At 40.7% G+C, this 26,266-nt stretch overlaps 1 protein-coding gene across 3 annotated transcripts in view; it reads left to right on the plus strand.

Moving 5' to 3' along the window:
* The window catches only part of LRCH1 (leucine rich repeats and calponin homology domain containing 1), a gene marked incomplete at both ends in the record, with an annotated part of 189,351 nt that overhangs the window by 108,572 nt on the left and 54,513 nt on the right, over positions 1-26,266 (plus strand). For all 3 annotated transcript variants that reach the window (XM_079722106.1, XM_079722104.1, XM_079722105.1), the window contains 5 exons: positions 5,233-5,359; positions 17,229-17,334; positions 22,472-22,608; positions 23,403-23,530; positions 24,995-25,058. In XM_079722106.1, the coding sequence (XP_079578232.1) occupies positions 5,233-5,359; positions 17,229-17,334; positions 22,472-22,608; positions 23,403-23,530; positions 24,995-25,058 (562 nt within the window). The remainder of the gene's footprint in view (positions 1-5,232; positions 5,360-17,228; positions 17,335-22,471; positions 22,609-23,402; positions 23,531-24,994; positions 25,059-26,266) is intronic.

Consider the following 26,266-nt stretch of genomic DNA (forward strand, 5'->3'; position numbering starts at 1 on the left):
CAAGTAACAGTCAAGTGGCAAACACACACCAGAAAAACATCACTCTGCATTTAATTAAAGGCGAACAGCTTATGCAAAAAGAACATACAACAGAATTAGGTGAGGTACCCTGTGCAAGAGGAAACTTATCTGGCTCAAGTAAAATAATTGCTCTTCACTGTAGTTCATGGGCCAAAAGCACAGACAGTGTGATTCAAACAAGCAATATACAGTAACTCCTGTGTGCTTGTTTATTCCCTGCCTTGCCTGAGACCTATACAGGGTGAGCCTGAGGTGCCGATACCATGAAACCTGCCCTGCAACTGTGCCCTTTAGAGGCACACTGTGACATTTTCTTAATAGGTTAGTGATTTCACATTATTATTTCTGTTAGTTTTTGGAAACTAGTAAATAGAGATGATGATCCCTGGGTATTCATGTTTTCCCAGAGTAATGGTAGGAACTTGGAATTAGAGAAGATGGGAGAGAAAAGGTCATTCATGTGATTTTTTTTTTTTTGTTCCAGTCCTGGTTCTCCAGATTGGAAAGAGTTACTTGGTTTGTTTTGGCCTGAAACCAGCCTCGTTTTCCTCGACATGCCTCCGAATGGTCATCTTTAATTGGCATATGTTTTTGACAAATTGAACATGCAACCTTAGTTTAAGAGTGGTTGAAATGTTAGCAAGTTAGGAAATAAAATCAATAGCTAAAACCTAATTAAGCTCTTTTTGGTCACCTCCCATTGCTTTGCTACGTCAGTGGTGTTGGGAACGGTTTAACCTTAATATATGGATTTAGTGTTGGGCTAAGCACTTTTGCATCCATAATCTCATGTATCATGTTAGGTAGGTATTATTATCTATGTTTTATGGATGACAAAGAGAGGCAGGTGACTTAAGTTCTATGGACGATTATGGCAGAGATGAGATTTGAACCCAGGTTTTCTAATTCCACAGTTGGTGATCTCTGTACCAACTGAGTAGGTGAATCTGTTATAGAAATCTTTCTATAAATTATTTTAAGTGAGTTCCGTGTTTCATTATTAAGTGAACCCATTCACTTACAAAAAGGATCTATTTCAGTAGAATAAAAAACACATATGTCTGATAATAAAATCACATGTAAGACTATAGCATGTTTTTGTCATCACATACATTAAGGAAAATAACTTTCTGATAAACCAGTAAATACCAAAATTAAGTCTGAAAGCATGGATATTAATAAGGAAGGCCATAGTTAAAATACATTAAAATAACACTCTAAAAGTGAAACCAGGGCTTCCCTGGTGGCGCAGTGGTTAAGAATCTGCCTGCCAACGCAGGGGACATGGGTTTGAGCCCTGGTCCGGGAAGATCCCACGTGCCGCGGAGCAACGAAGCCTGTGTGCCACAACTACTGAGCCTGCGCACTAGAGCCCGCGAGCCACAACTACTGAGCCTGTGAGCCACAAGTACTGAAGCCCGCACACCTAGAGCCCGTGCTCCGCAACAAGAGGAGCCACCGCAATGAGAAGCCCGCACACCGCAACGTAGAGTAGCCCCCGCTCACCGCAACTAGAGAAAAGCCGCGTGCAGCAACCAAGACCCAACACAGCCAAAAATAAATAAATTTATCTTAAAAATGAATAAATAAAAGTGAAACCATGCAGAAGTGACTTGGTTTGTGAACTCCTTAATTTAGGACTTTTGTTAAGCGAGGGTAGTGATACTTGAAGAGGAATTTAGCCTGCAAACTTAGGCTGTCAGAACTGTTCAAGTTATGATGAGCTGCGTTGTTTCACCCTGAAATGAGGAAACAGACCAGGAAGTCTAGTAGGAAGTCGTTCAGCCGAGAAGGAAGGAAGACAAAGCGTTAGCAGTCATCACAGACGGGTAAGAGCCCGCTGCCTTCCTGTTCCTCCTCATTCCTCCTCGCGCCATCCTCCACCCAGCCTGAGCAGGGAGAGTGACAAGAAGCTCTGGGGAGGCCCTGCTCTGTGGTGGCAGGAAGGCTCAGGCCACCATGACCGAATCTGTAATTTCTACTTCTGAATAAGTGGCCCTTTTTCCCCGTTAATTTACTCTTTTGTAATGAGTGAGTTTAAAAAATCTTTTTCTTTTTAAATATATTGCTTTCAGATGTGACTCCCAGGCTGGATTTGAAAATAAATGTTGGCCATTACCTGATCAGATGCTGTACGGTCTTGTTTTTAACCATTGTTTCTTTCAAGGGCCTGTTCATAGTGCAGAGGGCTGCAGGAGACACATGGGGGCCAGAGTGGTGGATTGTGGCCTGAGGCACTTACTTGCTTGAGAAAAATTGCTGCCAGATGAGTAGTTTCAAAAAGCTCAGGCTGCTGTTGTGGTCTTTAGTGGGGAGAGGATTAAAGGGCCTGCAGTTTCTCCTCTTCTTTATAAATATTTGCTGGAGAGCTAATGGGTTTTTGTGTGTTTGTGTATTTCCTTTTTCTATGGGGGAAATTACCAGTAATACAGGAACATCCTGTGATAAAATATACAAAGTACAGGCTGAGGGAATGGGATGGATGAAATAGAAGAAATGTGCCCCAGGCCTGTGGCGTGCTGTATTATGACTAGTCCTGGCATCTCGATTTGCCTACAGGTGATTCACTACAGTATAGATAGGGGAATGTGTAGGGCCTAAATAAATAGGCTATTCCATCAGCTGCTTTAATCATGAAAAGCATTCATCCCCATCAAGGAAACCGCAGATGCTTTCACAAGCCTACATTTTATTTTAAATTGGTTACCCATCCTGGAAGAACTGCAGTGGGAATAATCCCAGGTCATTTCAAATGCTCCCGTGTCTGCAGGAGCAGAAGCTTCACTGCATTGCTTACATGGTATATAGATGCCTCCCAATGCAATACCTGAGAATCTGATGACATGCCTGCATTGAGGTCGTGAGACTGAGAATACTTTAAATCCGAGTTTCCAAGCAGAGAAACACAGGAAAGGTCTCCAACTGTAATTGTTGATCCTGTGGAAAATAGGAGCGTAGAAATTTCTAAAAATACTTATCTTTGTTGCCGTTATCCTCTCTTCCAAAGGAAGTTCAACTATGGCTCCAGAGTAAGAGAATTACCGTATTAACGTTTTAATTTAGCAGTCTCACTATGTGAAATTGTATATTAAGGAATATTTTAAACCACAAATTCCAAATTATTTACTTGCTGCCTTTTAATAAACCGAGTTCTCCTTTCCAGAGGGAGTGTCTCAGGAAACTGTTCTGGAGCTTGAAGAAAGCTGTCCCAGCAGGGCACTGGGAAGGCCCCCTCCTCAAGACCGAGGAGCCCCACTGGGCTCTTGCAGCTGAGAGGGGGCAGCGCGGGGGGTGTGAGGGCACAGAAAGACGGCCTGGTAGCCCTGGCTTCCCCTTCCGCTGCCCCCAGACATCAGGAGAGAGTGTCAGGGCGAGCCCATTGCCTCTATTCTAGCCTGTTATCCTAACCAGGGGGAAGCTAAGAGCCAGCTGGTCCTTCCAGCACCAGGAGATACAACCTCCACCCTCAGGGCTCTCACTCTCCTTCCCCCTCTGGTGGATCCCCTGAGAGAAAGCTCTTTTCCTTCTGTGCCTTTTTGCAAAGAGCTTTCTTTTCACATCTGGGCAGGGGAGAGAAGACATGACTCTACGTTTTCTTGCTAGAGTATGGTTACCTGGCATCAGGCACCTGGTCATGGTGGTCACAGGGGGGCACCCAGGTTGGAAAGGCTATTTTGACAGCACAGCACCTGCTTTTTCTGAGCCTGTCCGTTAGAGACAGCCTTTCCTAATCGGATACCCACCCCCTCACATGGTAGGGTGAGGGAGTAAAAGGTTCCACTGAACTATAACATACGTGTGGAAAAGTGCACAGATTGTAAGTGTACATCTTCATGAATTTTCACACCTAGAAAAATATCGGATAAATGAAATCTATGAATCACCCATAAGGATATGTTGGCCATTTATTTACCTTCCCCTCCACAAGGAGTCCTTTTCCTGCTATCAAGTAAGTTACCCATGTAACCAGTATCCAAGTGAAGTTTCTTTTTATAATGATATTTCTTCCCAAATTATGAAAGCACTTTGTAGGAATTTTGGAAAATACAGCAAAGTATAATAAAGAAAATAAAATCCACTCACTGTACCTACTCCCCCAAAATGGCTACTGATAACATTTTGGTGTGTTTCCAGTCTATCTGTCTGTTCCCGTCTCTCACACACAAAGACATACACACACTCACAAATACACACACGGTACTATACCACAGCTTCCGAAGTCTCACACATGTGTGCGAATACACACAGAAGTTCCAAAGACAGATTTGTAGATATTTCACTGCCTGGTGGTTGGCTCCCTCAGCAGAATGGCTGAGAAAGAAAGGGAAACTGAAAACCATCTGTCTCCTTACTTGATAGCAGGAAAAGGGCTCCTTGTGGAGGGGAAGGTAAATAAATGGCCGACCTGTCCTTATGGGTGATTCATAGATTTCATTTATCTGATATTTTCCCGTCTCTCAGTCAACTAGCATTGATGATGGGAAATTTAAAGACTTCTCAGTGTGGACCATTAAGTAGAGACCTTTTGATGAAGAGCAGAGGTGAGGCCTGGACTCACCCTTTTCAGGCTCCTCTGTGAAACTGAACCTCTCTTGGCTCCAGCTTCGCTTTTGCCAGAAGGCCGACTTTCCTTTTTCTTTTTTAATTAGCTCTTTCACAGATAACCCAAGCAGAATTTAACCACAGAGCTCTTGCTTTAACAAAAGGAAGCTGAATCAAAATGTTGGAAATGGGCCCGGTGGTTTTGTGAGTTACAGCAAAATGATCTTCCTTGTCACTACTAAGATGGATGCGATGATGCTTCCCTGCGCTGGGCTGGTTGCTTTCGACCTCGCTGAAATCTCCCGCTCACACTGTCAGAAAGGGAACAGTTGGCACCAGCTTCCCGTTGCTATTGGTGGTACAGCCTGTGTTGCCCATATGCTCTCAGGCTGGCCAACAGCTTAGCTTCTGCAGGGGGCTTGATAGGGTTCCTTGTGCTGGAAAAAGTTGTTTCCCTTAAAACTGCCTATGCCTCTCTTTTTTAAAAACTATTTTTTATTTTCTCATACACTTGGGATTTGCATTTCTATAAAAGTTTATCAGACTTTTTATATTTGCAAAATGTTTTCTTCGGTCACTCCTTTCTCCTTGTTTGTTAAAAAAACATGTTCACAAACAGTATGAAGTAGGCTGCCTGTTTACCAGAGTTCTTCTTGTATTTCTTCGCAGTCGGAATCAGCTGTCCGCCCTGCCGGCCTGCCTGTGTGGTCTGCCTCTCAAAGTCTTAATTGCAAGTAACAACAAACTTGGATCGCTGCCTGAAGAGATAGGTCAGCTCAAACAGTTAATGGAGTTGGTATGTTACTGATTTTTAAGATGCCCTTTTCGTTTGTTTACTAATTGTAGCCTATCAAGGTAGTCAGAAAGACTTTTTGCTCCAGTGAGTCAAGGAGGGGGATCATGTCCGTGGGAAGGTCTGTACATGATAGAGACATTAAGTGGGGAAAGGAATAATCATGGCTTTGCTGTGACAGAGTTCCTGAAATTTACAGGTTTCCTGTAGTTTACATTTCCTGAAGTTTGCAGGATTTACAGTTCCTGAAGTTTACAGATTATCCTATGGTATTTAGATCACTTTTTTTTTCAGATTGCATAAATAAATGTGTGATAAATTATGGACACACTGGCAAAATAATCTGCAAGTAAGTTAGTAGGCCAAACTTTATGAATGTATATAATTAACTTGGAAAGAAGAGAATGCTCTGATTCTCTAAGGATTTTAGGAACCGTTGCTCCAAATTGATGTAACTTTAAAATGTGTCCATTTCCTCAGGGAGAAGAAAGAAGAACAAGTTATAGGTAGGCAGAGATGGCTTGTAAGTGTGTACCTGAGGACGAGATGTCACCTCCTTCACTACTAATTGAAGTACTGACCTTGTTTCTAAAATGGGAAAGAAGGAGTTCTTTCTGTACTTCTGTTGAGCTGAGATACCTTGGGTGAATGAAGAGGCGAGAATGAGCAACTGGTCTAAACCATAATAGTCATAATTTATCCTCCAACAAGCATTTTTCCGTACTGCCCTTGTGTCCAGCACAAAGCTGGATGTTGTGATTACAACCAAGAAAAGGACATAATGCCTTCCTTCAAGTAGACTCCAATCTAGAACATTGATGGCCAATAACTTTTCTCTTGTGTGCCAGTTCCAGTTAATTTTTTCAGGGCCACCTGGAACACTGGGGTGATGGCTTGTGAGGCCCAGATAAAGAGTGCTATGACTCCATGGTCATGTGTTCATCTGGAATTGGCTCTGAAAGTGACAGCCCCCATGTCACATACGTATCCACTTTGATTTTAGGACAGAAGTGAGTAATTTCTGTATAAGGGCAATAGAGCCCTAAAATGAGTACCTTTTTCAGGACGGCAGTAACTGAAACCCATTCCAGCTAGCTCACACCAAGAGTTGGGATGAGTCATAAGGATACAGGGGTCTTCACATCACTTAGCACCATGACATCTGGTCAGGGATCGTGAGTGACTAGAACAAGGTACTGGAAAGTTGTCAAGAACCATGGAAGCCACTGGTTTTCTCGCTCAGCTTTCTGTACTTCTCCATACAATGGAGAGGTCGCCTAGCCCATAGATCCCAAGTTTAAATGTCCCCCCAGATAAAGCACATAGCAGGACCTACTAGCATGTCTCAGCCTTGGTTTCTGAGTGAGAGAGGCGAGACCTGGTTCCAGCGTCCTCTCCTGACTTGGTCAGCGATGCCCAAGGCTCATGGTCACATTGCCCGGACATGGCTGCTCGGCTGCCACCGAGGGGTGATTCCAAAAGAAGTCAGATATTATTTTGGGCAGACATCCTGCTCTCCACAAAGTCTCTATTACAGGAAGTAAGTGCATGGCGTAGGAACTGATTGATTGATTCAGTCTTGGGGTTGGGAAGGGTTTGTACAGGAAGAGACCTTTGAGAGGCGCCTTACGTAAGTCCATGTAAGGGACAGAGGAGGCACTCGAGAGAGAAGGGACAACTTGTGCAAAGGCCCGACCGCCCGGGAGTGCACGGCATGCCTGGGGAGTGTGAAGCAGTATAATCCCATTGAGGCTAGGTGGAGTGAGACTGGGCACTACGTCCTCGAGGCCACGGCTTAGATTTAGGCCATGGTCACCTCCTTCCCAGAGTGTTCAAGGCCCTGCTGAGTCTGGGCCCTGCATACCTCTCTAGGTTCATCTCTTGCCCCTGGCCCCTTTACCCTCTGAATCCCAGCCTTGTTCATTTTCACTTCTAGACTTTTGAGCACATCACTCTTTCCACAAGGACTGTTTCTTCCTTCTCTTCTTCTCTTGGTCAGTTCTTAACCAAGGTAGATTTCACTTCCTCCAAAAGCCTTCCCAGATCCTCCAAGCCAGTGCTGGGTGCTCCTAAGGCTAGCACCCTCTACGTATCACTGAATTTTCATGGAACCACCTTTGTCTTCTCACTTGGCGTTCTCCAGGCCAACACCCGCCACACCTTGAAAGCTGCTTCAGGACCGGAACTGCGTGTTACTTGCTGTTTTATCCCAGTGCTTGGCACGAGATAGATGCCCCAAAAAATGTTTGCTGAAGGCTGCTGTCAAATCATGGACAGTGGACCAAGAAGGTGGCTTCGGACCGATTGCGAGGACTCCCAAGTGCCGTGCCAGTGAGGGGCTTTCAATCCAAGTTAATTCAGAAGGTTCCATTTTAACTGATTCTGGAAAACAAAAGATATAGCAAATAACACTTCGGATGAAACTGATAGTTATTTGCATTAAAAAAAAATGCTTCTTTCAGGAGTGTGATAAACCCCCAAATCCGGGTTTGCTAGAATTTGGATTAGGTCTTGCAAACACTGTATGAGTACAGCGTTGGTGTTTTTCCACTTGTCGGGCTCCCGCGGAGTGGATGTATGGCACATCGGTGAAGTCAGCCTTTGGCAGCCGTAATGTGTTTCTGTCCCACTGCACCCCGGGCTTAAGCTGACAGCTTGCCAGCCGTGGGCTGTGCTGCTACAGACCAGCTCATCTGCTAATAGGTGGTGCACATGCTGAGCCCTGCAGCCAGCCCCACACGGGGCAGGGCTTTCCTCACATTCTCCTGTCAGCTGCTGGTGGCAGGCGGCAGAGGTAGAAGAGCACTGTCTCTAGGCTCGGGGCACATGAGCTGCTGGGTGGCTGTAAGGGATGCCCTGGGCTTTTCTTAGGCCCCCATCCGGAGCTCAGCTCTAGGGAAGCTGCTTTGCCTCCTGGTTCCAACACGGCCATCAGCCTGTCCTGTGTCTTTTCTCCACCAGCAATAACTCTTGCACTCTTGAATTCTAGTGGTTTTAAAGGAAGTCTAGTCCGGGACTCCCCTGGCGGTCCAGTGGTTAAGACTTCGCCTTCCAATTCAGGGGGTGCGGGTTCGATCTCTGGTCGGGGAGCTAAGATCCCACATGCCTTGGGGCCAAAAAACCAAAACATAAAACAGAAGCATTATTGTAACAAATTCAGTAAAGACAAAAAAAAAAATGGTCCACATCAATAAAAAAACAATCTTTAAAAAGAAAAAAAAGACATCTAGTCCAAGCTCTCAACATCTTACAAAAGAAGAAACCCAAGGCAGAGAGACGGTGAGCGATGCCCAGAGGGTCGGTCACCCTGGTGTAGCTGAAACAGAAACACCCTCACCCAGCACTGTCCCTCACCCAGCACATGATGCAGACAGCAAATGTCATTTTATTTTTGCCTTAAAAAATTTTTTTTTGATTTTTTTTTTAACATCTTTATTGGCGTATAATTGCTTTACAATGGTGTGTTAGTTTCTGCTGTAGAACAAAGTGAATCAGCTATACATGTACATACATCCCCAAATCTCCTCCCTCTTGGAGTATAGTTGATTCACAGTGTTGTGTCCTTTCTGCTGCACAGCAAAGTGAATCATTTATACATACATATATATTTATATACATATATCCACTCTTTTTTAGATTCTTTTCCCACATAGGTCATTGCAGAGTATTGAATCGAGGTCCCTGTGCTGTATATAGTAAGTCCTTAGTCATCTGTTTTGTATATAGTAATGTATGTATGTCAATCCCAATCTCCCAGTGTATCCCTATCCCCCTCTTTCCCCGCCTGGTAACCATAAGTTTGTTTTCTACATCTGTGACTCTGTTTCTGTTTTGTAAATACATATATTTGTGCCATTTTTTTTAGATTGCACATATAAGCGATATCATATGATATTTGTCCTTCTGCAAATGTCATTTTACATGTACTAGTAGCCACATTAAAAAAAACCAGAAGCAAGTGAAATTCATCTTAGTAATATATTTTAGTTTACCCTACATAGCTAAAATATTATTTCAACATCTCTACAGTATAAAATTAATGAGATATTTTATAGTCTTTCTTTCCTACTAAGTTTTTGAGGTCTGCCACTGACACAGCACAGATTGGACTAGCCACATTTCTCCTGCTTAATAGCCACATGTGGCTGGTGGCCACCCTACCAGACAGGGCAGCTCTATAGCTTGTGTTCTTTCTGCTCTATGGGCAAGTGTGACCCTCACAAAAAGCATTTATTTGTGAAGTTGGTGAATATTTAATAATATTGCCATTATTTAACCGCAAGGGGTGACTGGCCTTGCTTAAGGTCACAGACTAAAAAAGATTAGTTTCCATCCATTCTTATTTATTTTTCATGTCTTTTTGCTTAAAATAGTATTGATACTACAGGTAACTATGTCAGATGATTTTTAGCTATCAATTGGAAAAAAAATTCCCTGGAGAGCCTGAAGTCATTCTAGAATTGCGTGGGAGGCTCCTGTTTTGTAGTTACATAGTAACCAACTTGTTAAAAACATTTGGTTGCTCCCCAAGCATTCAGAGTACCTTTAGTCATGTAGCGCTGATAAAATCTCTCAGCTTATTATTAGGCTCTGAGCCCTGTTGAACTATTTTGGTAGAAATATTTGAGAAATTTTCACATTAGACTCAAAGGGTATCCTAAACTGAATTGTAAACTCTCTTCTCTTCCAAGTATGAGCGAATGTTCCAGAGTCATCATTCGCTTAAAAAACAAAAACCAAAGCACCGTGGCCATCTGCAAGAAGGGTGCCCTCTCTAATTTTTGAGAGGAGTTGGATTTGGAAAACAGTATCTTACTTTCTTGAATATATCATAATTATCTAAGAATCTTAAAACATAAAGCATCGCCATTTAGTGATTGTGATTGCGCAAAGAATATGGACAAGCAGTTTTTCCTCCTTCCATGAAGACTTTCATTAAGTTAACACTTCTGAGACGTCTTTTCTTGAGTCCACAGAAGAGGTGAGGATATATTTCCACATTGTTTCGGGTGCCGGCGAACTTAGGGGAACCTAAGCTCTATGGAGCTGCCCCTCAAGGGTCATTTCTGATGAGAATGATCTAGAACTTTCTGACCTCCTCAGCTACTTTGAATTACTTCTGTACCGCATGTCTCCTTAGAGCTGTAGCTGTGTGTCTGTGTTGCTTTGTAAGTCTTTGTATCTGCATGTTCTTTCTATCCAGGAAAGAGATAAAGCACTGGCATTACTGAGCACCTACTGTATGCCAGGCACTCTGCTGAGTACTTGACATGTGTTCTGTCATTCGATCTTGACAGTAACCCAGCAAGGTGGATATCCTGTCTACCTTGCACAGACAAGTGTGGGTTTCAGGATTACTTACCCAAAGGGCGTGGGGCTATGACGTGGTATAGAGCTGGAGTGAAAACCAGGTTTGTCTGTTGAAAGCCCAAGGCCTTTCCGCAGTACAATGCAGCTGTGCTCACTGGGGCCTCATCTAGATCGTAAGCCTCTCGTGGAGAGGAGCCATGATTTCTTTCTGTGCAGTTGCCCTGTTTCAACTTGCAGTGGTTTTCCCATTCAAGCTGGGGCAGGCCGTGAACAGTAGGGAGAATGTTACAAAAGTAGGGTGTGGTACAAATGGACCCTGTCTGTCTCACTGAAGAACCTCAAGCCAGGCACCAGGGTCAGCAGACTTCTCTTGGGTTGACTAAACCTCATTTTACTCATAAAGACAGTGTCAGCATCCTGGAAACATGTTTTTTGTGTTTTTTTTTTTTTTTTTTACTTGTCAAATCATACCCGAAGGATAAGGTGTGTTAAATATTTGGTAAGAAATACTGTATGGACGCCATGCTATAATTAACAGATGGCTCTGAAGAAGACAGGCACACTAAGTAAGAACACAATAAATTTGAGAACCTTTCATGGGGCATTTGCCAAAGGTCTTAAAAGTTTTCTCACCAGTTCTCTGTACATGCTGACACACTGGGGTCCATCTCTTGTTTGGTTTTTCTCAATTGTACCCTCTCCCAACTCATGCCGTGTGTGAAAATTGTGTCTTCCGGCTCTTAACTTCATATAAGAGGACATAATATCACTGTTTCAGAAACCTGCTTTTACAACCCCAAACTCACTGGGCCTGACTCAGGTAGTAACTGACTGGAAGGTGCATTTCCTGGCCCTGACTAGACATGCTACTTCTTTTTTCTCTTTTTTGTGAAATGTTTGGTTGTGTGGAGAGTTGGAATTCAGGGATTGATTATAGACACAGAATGTATTGAGGAACTTCTGAGGAAAATCTCTTCTTCGTTTTTTTTTTTTTATGTGTTGCATTCCAGTCTCTGAGGTAGGTGTAATGGAGACATAAATTCATGTCTGATGTAATCGTAGGTCCATTCATAGTCTCTGGAGATGCTTCCTAACCTCTCTGTTTTCTGTGAGGGAATTGGAAACTCGTGGCCTGTGCAGGGTCCTTTCTGTTGCTTCTATCTCTGCATTTCTTATGAAGAGCAGTGGGGGTGAGATATGTGTTTGCTGGGTAAGTGGAAGGGTGTGAGGTAGGGTTTTATACTAGAAGTAGACTCTCAGTAAGTGTTGAGAGGTAATAACTTATCATATCAGAGGTTGCTTGAAAAAGTTTTGAGTTTAAATGAACATACTGATTTGTCTTAAAGTTCTCACTACAGGCATTTAGGTTTTTGATTGCTGAAAAATCAAAATTGACATTACTCCAAAGTGAGTTAAGTATCTATCTTTCAAACAAAATCTCTTCATTATTTTTGATATGGTAGATGGATTTTCCTGATGTTGGAAGGAAATTGGAATTATTTATAATCTCACCTCTTCTTTTTACCTAGGAACAGAGAGGTTAAGATATTTACCTAAAGTTACACAGTGAGTCATACAAAAGACATTTCCAAAAATGGACATGGTCACATGATGGGAGGCCAGTATTAATAGCTTATATTTCCTGTTACAACGTTTGCATTTTCTTCAATTAAATAAAGAGGTAGATTTTTAAAAATAAATTTATTTTATTTTTGGCTGCATTGGATCTTGGTTGCTGCACGTGGGCTTTCTCTAGCTGCGGCGAGTGGGGGCTACTCTTCGTTGTGGTGCGCGGGCTTCTCATTGCGGTGGCTTCTCTTGTTGCAGAGCACGGGCTCTAGGTGCACGGGCTCAGTAGTTGTGGCATGCGGGCTCAGTAGTTGTGGCTCGTGGGCTCTAGAGCACAGGCTCAGGAGTTGTGGCGCACGGGCTTAGTTGCTCCACAGCATGTGGGATCTTCTTGGACCAGGGCTCGAACCCGTGTCCCCTGCATTGGCAGGCAGATTCTTAACCACTGTGCCCACCAGGGAAGCCCAAGAGGTAGATTTTAAAATACGACTTAAGCTGTAGTATAACCACGCTAAGTTCCTGAAAACCTGAGAGTCAGGGGAAGGTAGCTCATGAGAATACCATGTGCAGTTCTGCCGCTTAGCCTGGTCTTACTGGAAACCTTCTCTAACCATGATCATCTTGACGCAGTAGTTATGTTGGCTTTCATTAGAAGTCACAACTTAAGAAAGCATGTCTAGTCTTTTAAAAAGTATATTCTGAAAGTGAACATTTCCTACTTTAATAATCCTTGAACCTATGCTGATGTTTTAAATCCTTGTCATTTTTGCATTCTGAAGGTAAGGTAGCAATTAGCAGTCAGTCAGCAAAAATTTATTTATCTCCAACATGCATTTAACCCTTCTAGAGACGTTTTAAATTGCCCAGAAGAGTTGTGATGAAATGAGAATCTTAACTTCTAAAGTTTTTCTTTTGGTTGCTTAAAAGCATCTTGATTAAACCAGTGGAAAATAAGTGTATTTTAAGTCATAGCTAAAATTCTCTATTTTGTTTTTTAATCTAAATGACAAAATTAGACTGGCTGGTTCATAAAACTTAAGTTTGAGTATTTATGTGATTATATAATGCATAATGATTAGATTCATTTCTGTATCAAACAATAGAATTGGGCCTACCTGTATATTTAAAACTTTATAATGCTGAATATATGGTAATTTGATTTCACTGTAGTTTGGAATAATTATTTTCCAAGACATAGCTTAGGGCTAATGGACAATTCGGAAGGGATTCATTTGACTATTCTAAGTTACTGGGTCTGGAACTCATAGCTTGATAAATTCTCAGTATTTCAGAAATATGGGGCATTAATGTTGTTTATTTTTAAAATTTATTTTCCTAAATCATATCTTTTTAAAATGAACTCCCCCCCCCCCAAAAAGCCATTATTTCTTTTAGACTAAATGTGGACAGACGTTACAGAGAACCAGGCTATTCTAGGAATGTTGCTTTTACACTTTCTAACCTGAAATACGTTGTCTGAAAACATCTAGACTATTTTCCTCTCTGTCCTCCTCCTCATTCCCAACTAATTAAGACATAATTACCTGTGGGGTTTTATTTTTGTGATGAAATTCATAACCTCTTTAAAACTTGGTGAGGTTCAATAGCTGGGAGGGCATTGAGTTTGCACAGTTTCCTGCAATATTGATCATACAAGAGTGAAAAGTCTTTATCTTGCTTTTTCCCTCATTATTTTGGCAGGACAGGAAGTAACTGACGGCAGTGCAGAGTACTATTAAAATAATTTGACCTTCACCATATACCCTTCAAAATGTGAATGGACAATTGGACTTTATGTTTCTAATTGTCTACAGATGTCCTGTCTTGCAAGTTAGAAGGAAAAACTTGTTTTATCATTATGTGAAGTTCTTTAAAAAAAAATAAATTAGGAAAGCGTTTTCCCTGCAGGTAAATAAGTGTTTAAATATAGCTGAGGGGAGTCTATTTTCTTTGATAAGGCCATTTAGAAATATATGTTGGAAAAATTACCTTATATTTGTGGAAACAGCATACTCTAATTTCATGGCTAGCCAAGGTTAGTCAACAATGTGCAAGGTGAGTGTAGTACACAGGAAAAAAATAGAATAAAGATGAATTTCATCTCAGGAGATTTCATGGTGAGACTGTGCTGCCTAAATATATCTGTTCTCTTTTAGCTTTCCTCTCCCACCTCTCTTTTTTTAAGAGAAATGTTTTTTCTTTGTAAATTATGTCCTTAAAACTTCTGAAAATCATCAGTTTCACATTGAAAAATACATGATTCCCGTAATCTGCAAAAGGGTCTTTCTCATGCTATCACTCACAGACTTATAAAACATTTTAGGTGTCAACATAAATTCTCCTTACAGGTGGAAAATAATTCTCACTAATTCTTCTCCCATGACCTCCCCTCCTCTCAGCCATCACCAACATGACTGTGCCTGGTCCTGAGTCCAAAAAAATGATTTAATTTCATATATTTCTAGGGCTTACCTGTGTACCATTTGTGTCAGGACTCTTAGATTTTAAAATGGTACCTCTTGCTTATTGGTAACTTGGTGGAAGCAAAGAAAGATAAAACTTTCATTGAAAGGGTTTGGTTGTAGATTTTTGTGGCTGATGAAATGCCATAGTAACTGGGAAAAGGTGGCATTTTACTTTTCACTTCTCATATATGGAAGTATATTCAGAAAGGCAGAGTAATTTACTGATTCATTGAGGGGCTAAGAGTGACTGAACAAATCTCTGGACCTCCTAATTATGTAATTACTTCCTTAGACGTTTATGTCTCTGCAGATGCGCTTGTCTTTTTTTTTTTTTTTTTTTTTTTAACATTACGGATGTCTTTCATAAAATTTTGTGTGACTTTTCTGGGCCAGAAGCAATGCAGCAATAGCCAGCTTGCGGGTGATGCCGTTGAACACCTAATGTCCTTAACCTGTCACACGCCAGCCCCCTGCCCCAACCCCAAGTCAGACAGCTGAGTGTGGAATGGTATGGCGGGCTGATTCCAATGCGTACACCCAGGCTTTACAGATGACAGCTTCATTTCCTTTAATAGGAGCGATGTTATTCCTCTTCATCAAGTGATATCCATTTAGCGCCTTCATGACCTTGACAGATTGGCAAGTCACCTGAGGATATGTAAATGAGATGAGGTTAGAGGGCAGAGATCCACTGTGTTCTGTACAGCCTTGCTCTTACACGGAGCACAGAGGTTTCAAGGAATTGGTCAATGGTGAGTTCTCATCCGAGTGAATATGAAACCAATTTCTGAAACAAGGCTTTGCTGCTTTCTAAGAGGATGAGTGAAGGGGAGTTTTTGCAGGTTCAGCAGTGATGTGGGATGTTTAAGGACTTGATCTCATTGGGATCATTTGTGGCCCAAATATATTTGTGGTTCTGTGACACCAAGCAAGACCTGCAATAAATTTGGTGTGTATGTTGGAGCCTCTTGGGCTCCCAGCCAGAGACAGAATAAACTGTACCATTATGGAGCATCAACATAAATGGACTTCAGAAGTTTTATGCAATATTTATTGATCCTTACTTAATTTTTTTAAATTTTTTTTAATTTTATTTATTTATTTTTGGCTGCGTTGGGTCTTTGTTGCTGTGCGTGGGCTTTCTCTGGTTGCGGCGAGCGGGGGCTACTCTTCCTTGCAGTGCGCAGGCCTCTCATTGCGGTGGCTTCTCTTGTTGCGGAGCACGGGCTCTAGGCACGTGGGCTTCATTAGTTGTGGCATGTGGCCTCAGTAGTTGTGGCTCACGGGCTCTAGTGCGCAGGCTCAGTAGTTGTGGCGCACAGGCTTAGTTGCTCTGTGGCATGTGGGATCTTCCCGGACCAGGGCTCGAACCCGTGTCCCCTGCATTGGCAGGCGGATTCTTAACCACTGCGCCACCAGGGAAGCCCCTGATCCCTTACTTTATACCTGGCATTCTGCTCAGCACAGGAGGCAGAGTGACTAAGACACAGTCTCTTCCATCTAGGAGCTCACAGGCTCACAGGAGAAGGCAAACATTTGAGCAGATTTGAGTTTGGGACTTTATCCTGAGGAGCTGTTGCGGGTGTTTGAGCTGATGACTGACAGAGTGAAACTCTTCACACTCTGTAAATCTTCACTCTGTGAAGGATGGAACCGAGGAGGAGATTGATGCCTGGAAACAACCAGAAGATCATTATAATGTCTAGCTGAGAGATACTGCTGGTCTGGACTAACGGAGTAGCTGGGGTAAGGGAGGTGGAGAGCAGGGCAGAACCACTAGGGACAAGAGGAAGAGTGGGGTTGGGGGAGGTAATAATGATCTAGAAGATTAAAAATGTCATGGCCACCATTTTGCACGTGTCAAGAGGTGATTCCAATCAATGGTTACTAATAGAGTATTACTTTTCCAAAGCAAAGAAGACACAGTCCGCATACCCCACAGTCTTGCCTGTAGAATGTTTGTAAAGGTGTTCAGGTCCAAAGTTTCCAGCCTTCTGATAAGAACTCCGTTTTAAATAAATAATGCATCCAAACAATGCAGTAATATATATAGGTATACACTGTAAACTATGAGCATTTGGTAAGGTAAGGTAGTGGCTGAACAGTGGGCTGGAAATTTGTTCCAAGCGTTAACCCTGGTACTTGCAAGCCTTGGACAATTGACTGAACTTTCCTGATCCTCAGTTTTCTAATCTGTGAATATTAGGCCAGTAATATTACCTCATGGGTTTGTTGTGAGAAATAAGACTGAAGCATGTGAGAACAGCAGCCCTCGAGGCTGGCAGAGTAGCTACCGAAGGCTACTAACATGCTTCTTTTCTCTGTTTTCTCTCAGAGCATGTTTTAGATGTTGCACTTTCTTTTTTCTTCTCTGTGCTAAGCCTCACTTGACCTCGGACCCGGAGACCAATATAAAAATGTACCTGTGCAGTTGTCCGAATATTTAAATTCCGTAAGGAGATTTCACATGAAATGCTTCATCTCCTGGCAAAAGGCGTTTACTGTTTCTCTCTTTGTGTTCAATGCAGGACGTCAGCTGCAATGAGATCACAGCCTTGCCTCACCAGATAGGGCAACTGAAATCCCTACGAGAACTGAATGTCAGAAGAAATTACCTTAAAGTTTTACCACAAGGTAAAAAAAGAAAGAGGAAAAATGAATCAAACGGGAGGCTTTTATTATTTTTTGTTTACCTTTGTGAAGAAGGTAGCTCTAGTCATGTTTGTGTGTGCCTATTAATATTAATTATAATTTGAATTTCATGTGCTGATAACAGAAAAGTTATATTCAAGTTGTAATTTTAGTCAGGGGTTCAGTAACAAAATCATACCCCTGTATAAAGCTGTGTGTGTGTGTATGTGTGTGTATTAAGTTTGTTCAGGCTCGCATAACGAAGTACCACGGACTGAGTGGTTTAAACAACAGAAGTGTATTTTCCCGCAGTCTGGAGGCTGGAGGTCTGAGATCAGAGTGTTGGTCAGTTTGGTTTTTCCTGAGCCCTCTCTCCTTGGCTTGTAGATGGCCGTCTTCTCCCTGCATCTTCCCTCTGTGTCTGTGTCCTAATCTCTTCTTCTTGTAAGGACACCCATCATACTGGATTAGGGCCCACACTAATGACCCCATTTTAACTCATTTACCCTTTAAAAACCCTATCTCCAAATACAGTCACATTCTGAGGTGCTGTGGGTCAGGGCTCCAACATATGAATTTGGGGGTTCAGCTCCTAACAGGAGGCAACATGAATTGCTTTTGGTATGGATGGACGTGTGATGTCCTGGAACATCCAGCCAATAGTTAGTTGCTGCACTTGGTCCTGCAGATGCAGAAGTCAGGGTTTGGGGCTTTGGGAATCTGGGAGCCCTGACTGGGAACCCTGAGTGTCTCGAATCCGTGCTTCAGGCGGGGGCATGCCTTTGCTGAAGTGAATCTTGGGCTGATACCACTGGTTGTTTTGATGAATTTCTTGAAGCCTGGAGCAAGGATGGCTCCAGAGCCTCAGCATTGCGACTCGGCACGAACACCGAGCCCCTCACACAGCCCCACCCAGGAGCCAAACACGGGCAAACCCTTCCCTGCAGCTCTGGGCTTCCATAGTATGTCCCTCTGATATGTTGCGTTGAAGTTAAAATAAAAAGATATTCAATAAAAAAATTGTCAGAGACTTCCCTGGCCGTCCAGTGGTTAAGACTCCGTGTTGACACTGCAAGAGACATGGGTTCGATCCCTGGTTGGGGAACTAAGATCCCGCATGCAGCGCAACCCCCCCCAAAAAAAAAATTGTCAGTCAACTGTACTTCAGTAAAACAAAAATAAATTAAAAATAAAAAAGATGTATTTATTCAGAAATGTTATACCATTAAGAACGGTGATAAGTAGCCTTGTAGATCATGCTGGATCTGAATTTCACATTTTGGGATCCTTGTTTGGACCTAATCAGGAATGAGTTGATGAACAGCAGGACACTGAATGTTTTCTCCAAAACGTACTCTGGTTCTCAAAGATCACATTGGTTTCTATCATTTTTATTTAAGCACATCAGGATGCCTGATAAGCTAAAGCGTATATTTGGGAACAGTCAGCATTTGGTTAATCTGACTCTAATGCAGGTGTTTGAGAGCTGCCTGATTTTTATTATTCTGTTCCTGCTTCATGATCTTTGGCTTGAAGTGCTTCATTATTCAAGGCAAGAAAATGGAGCTCAGGAAAGGGAAAGAGCTTTACAAAATGTAATGTGCTTTATAGATGGGAGTTTTAAGTGTTATCTGCCATCTTCACCTTTCTCATGCTGGCTAGTATTTAAAGAAGAAGAATTAGAAACTATCTCGGCCTAAAGATGTATTACTTTATTACTTGAGATGACTTGGTATACAAACATTGATTTTTCATTTTGTCATTGTGCGGTTCCAGTTCTGAATGGATGAAATTGTTTTTCTTGGTTTGAGCAAGTATAAGGAGAAAACTCTTACTAACAGCAAGTTTATAATCATATAGCCTTTCATAGCATTCAAGAAAACTTTCGTCTAAATTTAAGCTCTTAGGTTAATTATTGAGAAGTCATCACAAATGATTGAACTCTTGTTTTCAAAAGAAAAATTTAATTTAATCATTTAACAGTTTCCTGTAATGGTTTAGAAACATGTGGCAAGAAAGCGCATCTGTAAAATCAAGATATTTGTTTCTCTGACCACTCCTTGCTCTCTTAACTTAAAAGCATTCCTTCTCCTAAAAAGATCACTTACAAATTTCTATACTTTTCATAATTATGTTTTCTCAGGCTTAATATTTTAATATACCCTCGGAGCTAAAACGTCAATTTAATGGAAAATCTTCTTTAAAAAAAAAATAATTTCCTGAATATCAAGTTTCTTTTTGCTTTACTCTGGAGAACTCTGTTAACAAAAGAGCACTGATAATGCTCTCAGGCAGTGAATTGAAAGACTTTTCATATTTACTCACTTGTTTTTCCTCTTTAGTACCCTTCCTCATATGCTTTCAATTTGAGGAGGGGGGAAAGTTTGTGGCCTAATTGCCCACATCAATCTTGTGGTGGTTATACTACAACTAATGCAATGGGGAGACTCTATTTTGTTTTTTCTGGCACCAGAATGGACAGAAAATTAAAGTAGTCATTCATTGCCCCTCTTTGCAATGGAGAAAGAGGAGTGGGATTCGTTGTTCTTTTTAGTTCTTCTCTTACACCTTTTTTCCTGCTCTCTTTGGCTTTTTCTGAGCTGGAGTTATCATTTTCTCCTTCGTTTCCTTGTTGTGAAAATGTCAGATTCTAGCTTTCCTAAACTAAGATGGTAACTGTGTCCCCAACAGGCACTAAAAGGAATTGTCATTATAAAAACCATTTCTTACTTTATTTAACTGTAAGTCGCCTTCCTTCCCCTCCTGCTATGTCTTCCAAGCACTTAGCTCTCTAGTCTTGCTTAAAAGTCTTCATTTTAAGTGGCAAATCGCTGAAAAGCCAGAGTGCAGTGAAACTTCACCCCTGATTTGCCAGCCTAACTTGAGGGAGTCAAGTTAGCCATTGGAGAGATGGATTCATATTACTGGAAGTTATAGCAAGGAGATATTCTTTTTACATACAGTCCCCCTAATTCTCAGCCCTGTTTTCAAAATGAACTATTAACTGGAAAGGTCTTACTTTCCCTTTCCCTTTGACTTTCTTGATTCCGTGCCATCCTCTGGCTTCACCTCCTCTCTTCATCTCCCACTGCTCTCCATGTGCTTCTTCAAGGCAACCAGGACGAGTGAGACCTGAGGCAAATCACTTATCCTGCTATTGGTGGGAGAGCTGAGTTTGAGCAGAGAATTACTTGGGGCAATTTAAAAAATACACATCCAATTTGAATAAGAATTCAAAAATTCTAATTTGAAAATTCCAATTCAAAAAGATACATGCACCCCAATGTTCATAGCAGCACTGTTTACAATAGCCAAGACATGGAAGCAACCTAAATGTCCATCAATAGATGAATGGATAAAGGAGATGTAATGTGTATACACACAACACACACACACACACACACACACACACACACAGTGGAATAGTACTCAGCCATAAACAAGAATGAAATAATGCCATTTGCAGCAACATGGATGGGCCTAGAGATTATCATACCAAGTGAAGTCAGTCAGACAGAGAATGACCAATAATGTATGATATCACTTATATGTGGAATCTTAAAAAATGATACAAATGAACTTATTTACAAAACAGAAACAGACTCAGATATAGAAAACAAATTTATTCTTACCAAAGGGGAAAGCGGGGGAGGGATTAATCAGGAGTTTGGGACTAGCAGATACACACTATTATATATAAAATAGATAAACAACAAAGACCTAGCAGGGAACTATATTCAATATCTTATAATAAACTATAATGGAAAAGAATCTGAAAAAGAATATAGATACACATATGTATGTGTAACTGAATCACTTTGCTGTACACCTGAAACTAACACAACATTGTAAATCAACTATACTTCAATAAAAAAAATTTAAAAAGACACATCCTGAGCTTCTCTTACACAGCCGCCTGCCTATCATGGACCTGAGTTTGGGAGCTGCTGAGCTGCTGCTCCCATGTCTCTGTCCTTGCGTTTCAATCTCATGACTCTTTTCTTTAATACAAAGTAGTTCACTAAGGTATGAAAGAAGGAAAGTCCCTTCCACACCCAGAGCGAGTTGAATTTGCAGAGACTGGTTGCTAAGTGAACCTTTGTTGGGGGAACACGAAGTAGTCTAGCTGAGTAACGTGAAAACCCTCCAGCAGTACAGGGGGAGCCGAGGGATAGTATGAATTCTTTCTCCAGGTCACTGCCTTCTGTTCCTCTTCTTCCTATAGTCCCTGCCCTTCATCTGCTTGGGAATTCCTTGAGTATTTGAAAGCACCGTGTATCCTCCCTTACCAGGTTTCATAACAAACGTGGTGAGGCCCGTTCTGAAATGAGCCCTCCGTAGCCTCTCACATGGAGATCTTGTTGGTTTGCACCGTGTCACCCTGCTCTGGCATTGCTCAGCGTCTTTGCTCTATGGAATGTATTTGACTTCGTGTCTTGCAGCTGCCAATGTCGGTTGGAATGCTTGAAATTACTGAGTGTTTGCTATGCCACTGGGTGGGGATTTTAAGCTAAATATAATGTTCTGTCTTGTTTGTGGAGCTACAGAAGACTTTTTTAAAGCAGTAGAATAAAGCCTAATCAAATCAGGATTACAGGGTCTGTTGCAAAGTTCCAAATTTGATAGCATTTCTTTTTTACAGTGGAGTTAAACAATTAAGAACATATTTCTAGTAACTCGTTCTGAGATTCTGCCAGCCCACATACATGGAATGCATACGAATATGTTGTAATTAACGTATTATTCATAAGCTAGCAAGCTGTTTGAAAACAGTTTGAAGTTAAAACATAAGCATCTCTTGTGTGGTGTGGCTTATGTGATTGTTTCACTGGAAAAAAAGCCTTTTTAAACAATAAGTGTTATATATGTCAAGTGTTTCCAGCTCGTATCAGAAATAACAACAAATTAAAAACTGTTGGGCCCCCAATGAAAGCTTTCCTCTCCTCTTTAGTAAAGTATTATATATACATAACTTATATTCCTAATACACAACTTGGTTTTAATTATGCTAAATGATATATTTCCAGATAAGCAGAAAATTTTTGAATGTGTTTAGCCATTTAATCTTGTTGCTTTCTGAGTTTTTTTTTTTTTTTCTTTCTTTCTTTTTTTTTTTTTTTTTTTTTTTCTGTTCTTTTAGAACTAGTAGATCTTCCCTTGGTAAAGTTTGACTTTTCCTGCAATAAAGTGCTCGTGATTCCCATTTGTTTTAGAGAGATGAAGCAGCTGCAAGTATTACTGCTTGAGAATAACCCTTTGCAGTCTCCTCCAGCACAGGTGAGGGGTCTCACAGCAAAGCTGTTGCCGGGGGGATAGGCTATCAATAGCACCTAAGCAACTCTCAGCAGAACTGGTTTGTTGATATTTTGCAGAATTAATGTATGGATATGATCATAAACAGTCACAATCTCTTAAAAAATGAAACCTTGGGTGAATCTGACTACAATATGTTGTCTTCTGTGACATCACAATTGTTTACCACCATTTGCCTCACTGTTCTGGTCACCACAGTCCCAGAATTATGATGTTTGATTATTTCACTTATTCAGTTATTATCTGTATCATTTTTTACGTGCATTTGAAATGTTTTCACGGAGTGTATGGATTACAAAAGGAGTAATAGATTCCTTACATTGAAGTTAGCTGGAAACTAGAGTTTAACCATTTTAAAATATGATTGTCAGTCATTTAGAGACAAGATTCAAGCTCAGATATTAAGCTATGTGAGAACAGAATGAAGTATATATGCTTTCAGAATTGGAACATTACCAGGTTAGTTATCTGACGTATATATGTTTTACACAATTCATACTTAAATGTATTTCTGTTAGAATTTTGAGGTTTAGTGCAAGAGAAACTAGAAATTTCTTGAACATGGTTTTCTATTGAAGTAGAATTTGGAGGAAATGATTGCCTAAAACCTTCCCTGTTTTGGAGAGGTCAAATTTGGTGGTCACTGTTAACGTGTTACTTAAAGTGAAAATGCAAAAACTAAAATATACAGAGTGAGATGTCTAGTGTTTACATTTGTTTTGCCGTTAAAAATATATTTATTATTAATTTCTCCATAGATTTGCACCAAGGGCAAAGTGCACATATTTAAGTATCTGAGCATCCAAGCATGCCAGATTAAGACAACCGACTCCCTTTATCTCCACACCATGGAGAGGCCACATTTACACCAGCACGTGGAAGACGGGTGAGTGTGACCCCCCTTGGCTAGAAGCCCCCGTTTAGAGTTTGCTTAGGCCAAGGCGCTCCAGGTAACTAACTCCAAAAATCCTTGTGTTTCACTCAGACAATGCAGATTTATACATCAGACTCTTGAACACTTTTGGAATAAAACAGGGAAAATTGATGCTGTTGATAACATTTTGGCATCTTTCAGGTTTCATCTACCCTCTCCTAATCAAGAATCAGTCCTTCCTGAGTGCAGCATATGTGTGTGTGCTCATGTTATAAATAAGATCTATAATATAAATATATGTATTTTTTACTGATCAGTTAAAACAACCACATCAAAGTGAGACATGGTTTTTGTTGTTTTTTTAAAAAAATTTTTAGGGGTATTGTTGATTTACAATGTTGTGTTAGAGACATGGTTTGGTTTTTTTTTTTTTTTTTTTTTTGCGGTATGCGGGCCTCTCACTGTTGTGGCCCCTTCCGCTGTGGAGCACAGGCTCCGGACGCACAGGCTCAGCGGCCATGGCCCACGGGCCCAGCCACTCCACGGCATGCGGGATCCTCCCGGACCAGGGCACGAACCTGTGTCCCCTGCATCAGCAGGCGGACTCTCAACCACTGCGCCACCAGGGAAGCCCGAGACATGGTTTTTTAAGTTAATTTTTAATATGCTTCCAGAACATTGTTAAGAAAAAAATGCAGACTTTATTTTTTTTATTTTTTTATTTATTTTAATTTTTTTTTAATTGTCTTTTAAAAATGCACTGTGTGTAGCTTTTGCCATTTCCAGTTCAGAATGGAAGTTTTAGAATCGTTTAACATGTCCTTGGCCATTTTGTGGTGTAAACTGGGCCTTGAATTTTCAGAGAACCAAAATTCTCACACTGAACACACTTGTAGAAATGCAGGTTGTTTTTGAAATGTCTCCACTGCAGAAATCTTCCTTGAACTTTTTACTAAAAAAAGTAAATATACTGTAGTGACTGAAAATCTCAGCCTACCCTAATGGTACCTTTATATAATGCTTAAAATATGTATTCATTATTTTATTGTTTTAAACATACTATCAAATTTATTTAGGCACTGAATAAAAGTTTACAGAATTATTGAAAGTTAGGAAATTTCATAACATAAGAGGTAAAAGCAATTGGTAGTTTTTGCTTTTTCATATGCTAGAATCAATAAAATAAGAAAATTATTAACTGTTTCAAAGAATGGGCCACTCAGGTAGAGTATAAATCCATGAAACTCTGAACACAAAGAATTTATCTTGTACCATATTTAGACGGTACAAGTATCTGATTTTCATTAAGCCCTTGTCTTAACAACCTTCAATAATGGGCGGATTTGTTGTCTTTTGGTAATAATAAAAATTTGTTTAGTAAAGTCATTATTTGAATATAAGTTGATGTCTCTTGTTGTGAACTTTGTGATTTTAATTTTTTCTAAATGAATTCAATATCGATGGCATCTAACCCAGCAAGAAGGATTCTGACTCGGGCGTTGGGAGTGATAATGGAGACAAGCGATTATCTGCCACAGAGGTAAATTCGTGATCAGATTTTTTTCCTTTTGTGCTTCTAGATATATCTACCTGCATTCGCTGTACTCCTTTCGGATAAAAGGCAGTTGCATGAGAACATGTGATAATGCTTGTGAAAGTTATTTGAAATCCTCTGTTACGTAAATATTAACTGTTGTTAGCTTTTTCTGAATCTTTAATGTTTTGTAAATGTCTCAAGAAGAGAGTCCCTATCTCCTTCCCCTCCTACCACACCCCTCACATTATCTGGAATATTCTTGCATGCTTAATAAATATTATGAAATGACTAAGTGGTGTGCAAGAACCCGGAAGGCATTTTTATAAATATGTTTGTTTTTAAGTGACAGAGTAACTTAGGAAAAAGTTGTTATATGCCTGCATAAATGTTAAGGAATCAAATGTACATTGCATTTTTTTAACATCTTTATTGGATTATAATTGCTTTACAATGGTGTGTTAGTTTCTGCTGTATCACAAAGTGAATCAGCTATACGTATCCTTATATCCCCATATCCCCTCCCTCTTGCATTTCCCTCCCACCCTCCGTATCCCACCTCTCTAGGTGGACACAAAGCATGAGCTGATCTCCCTGTGCTATGCGGCTGCTTCCCACTATAAATGTACATTGCATTTTACCCACAGGAAATGCATTTTTGAGTAGCCATAATTTTTATATCAATATTTGTTTTCCTGAAATTCTTAGATTGTGTTGTTTTCAGATAATTGGATAAAAGTTTGGTTATTTGTGAGCTAAGAGGCCTCCCACACTGGAGCTTTGTAAAGTGGTTATATATAGCTCAATTAGAACATTTGTTATCTTATTTATATTAGGTTCCGCAAAATCTTTCAGTAATAAACCATTAAATGGGGTTTATTGACCAGCAGAGCTAGGAGGGATACCTGGAGTAGGGGATGTATGTATTATCAGGCCTTCCTTTTTTGAGGGAACTTACTGAGTTTTTGTGGTTATTGAGTTTTGAAACATTGTAATACTCTTTGAAGATGTACTTAATAGGTCAATTACCCTGTCTAAGAAATCCACATTTTTACTATATATAAGTCCAGGAAAATTGTCTTTTCCCTGTTCTCTTAAGGCCTTTGAGGTTTAATATGTAGCTAAGATATTGGAATTTATTTTCCACAAAACACTTCATAAAGCACTAGGATACCTTAAAATCTTGCTAATACAGAATATTTCAAAAGGAAGAA

This window comes from Hyperoodon ampullatus (genome assembly GCF_949752795.1).
Source record: "Hyperoodon ampullatus genome assembly, chromosome: 16".
NCBI lineage: Eukaryota > Metazoa > Chordata > Mammalia > Artiodactyla > Ziphiidae > Hyperoodon > Hyperoodon ampullatus.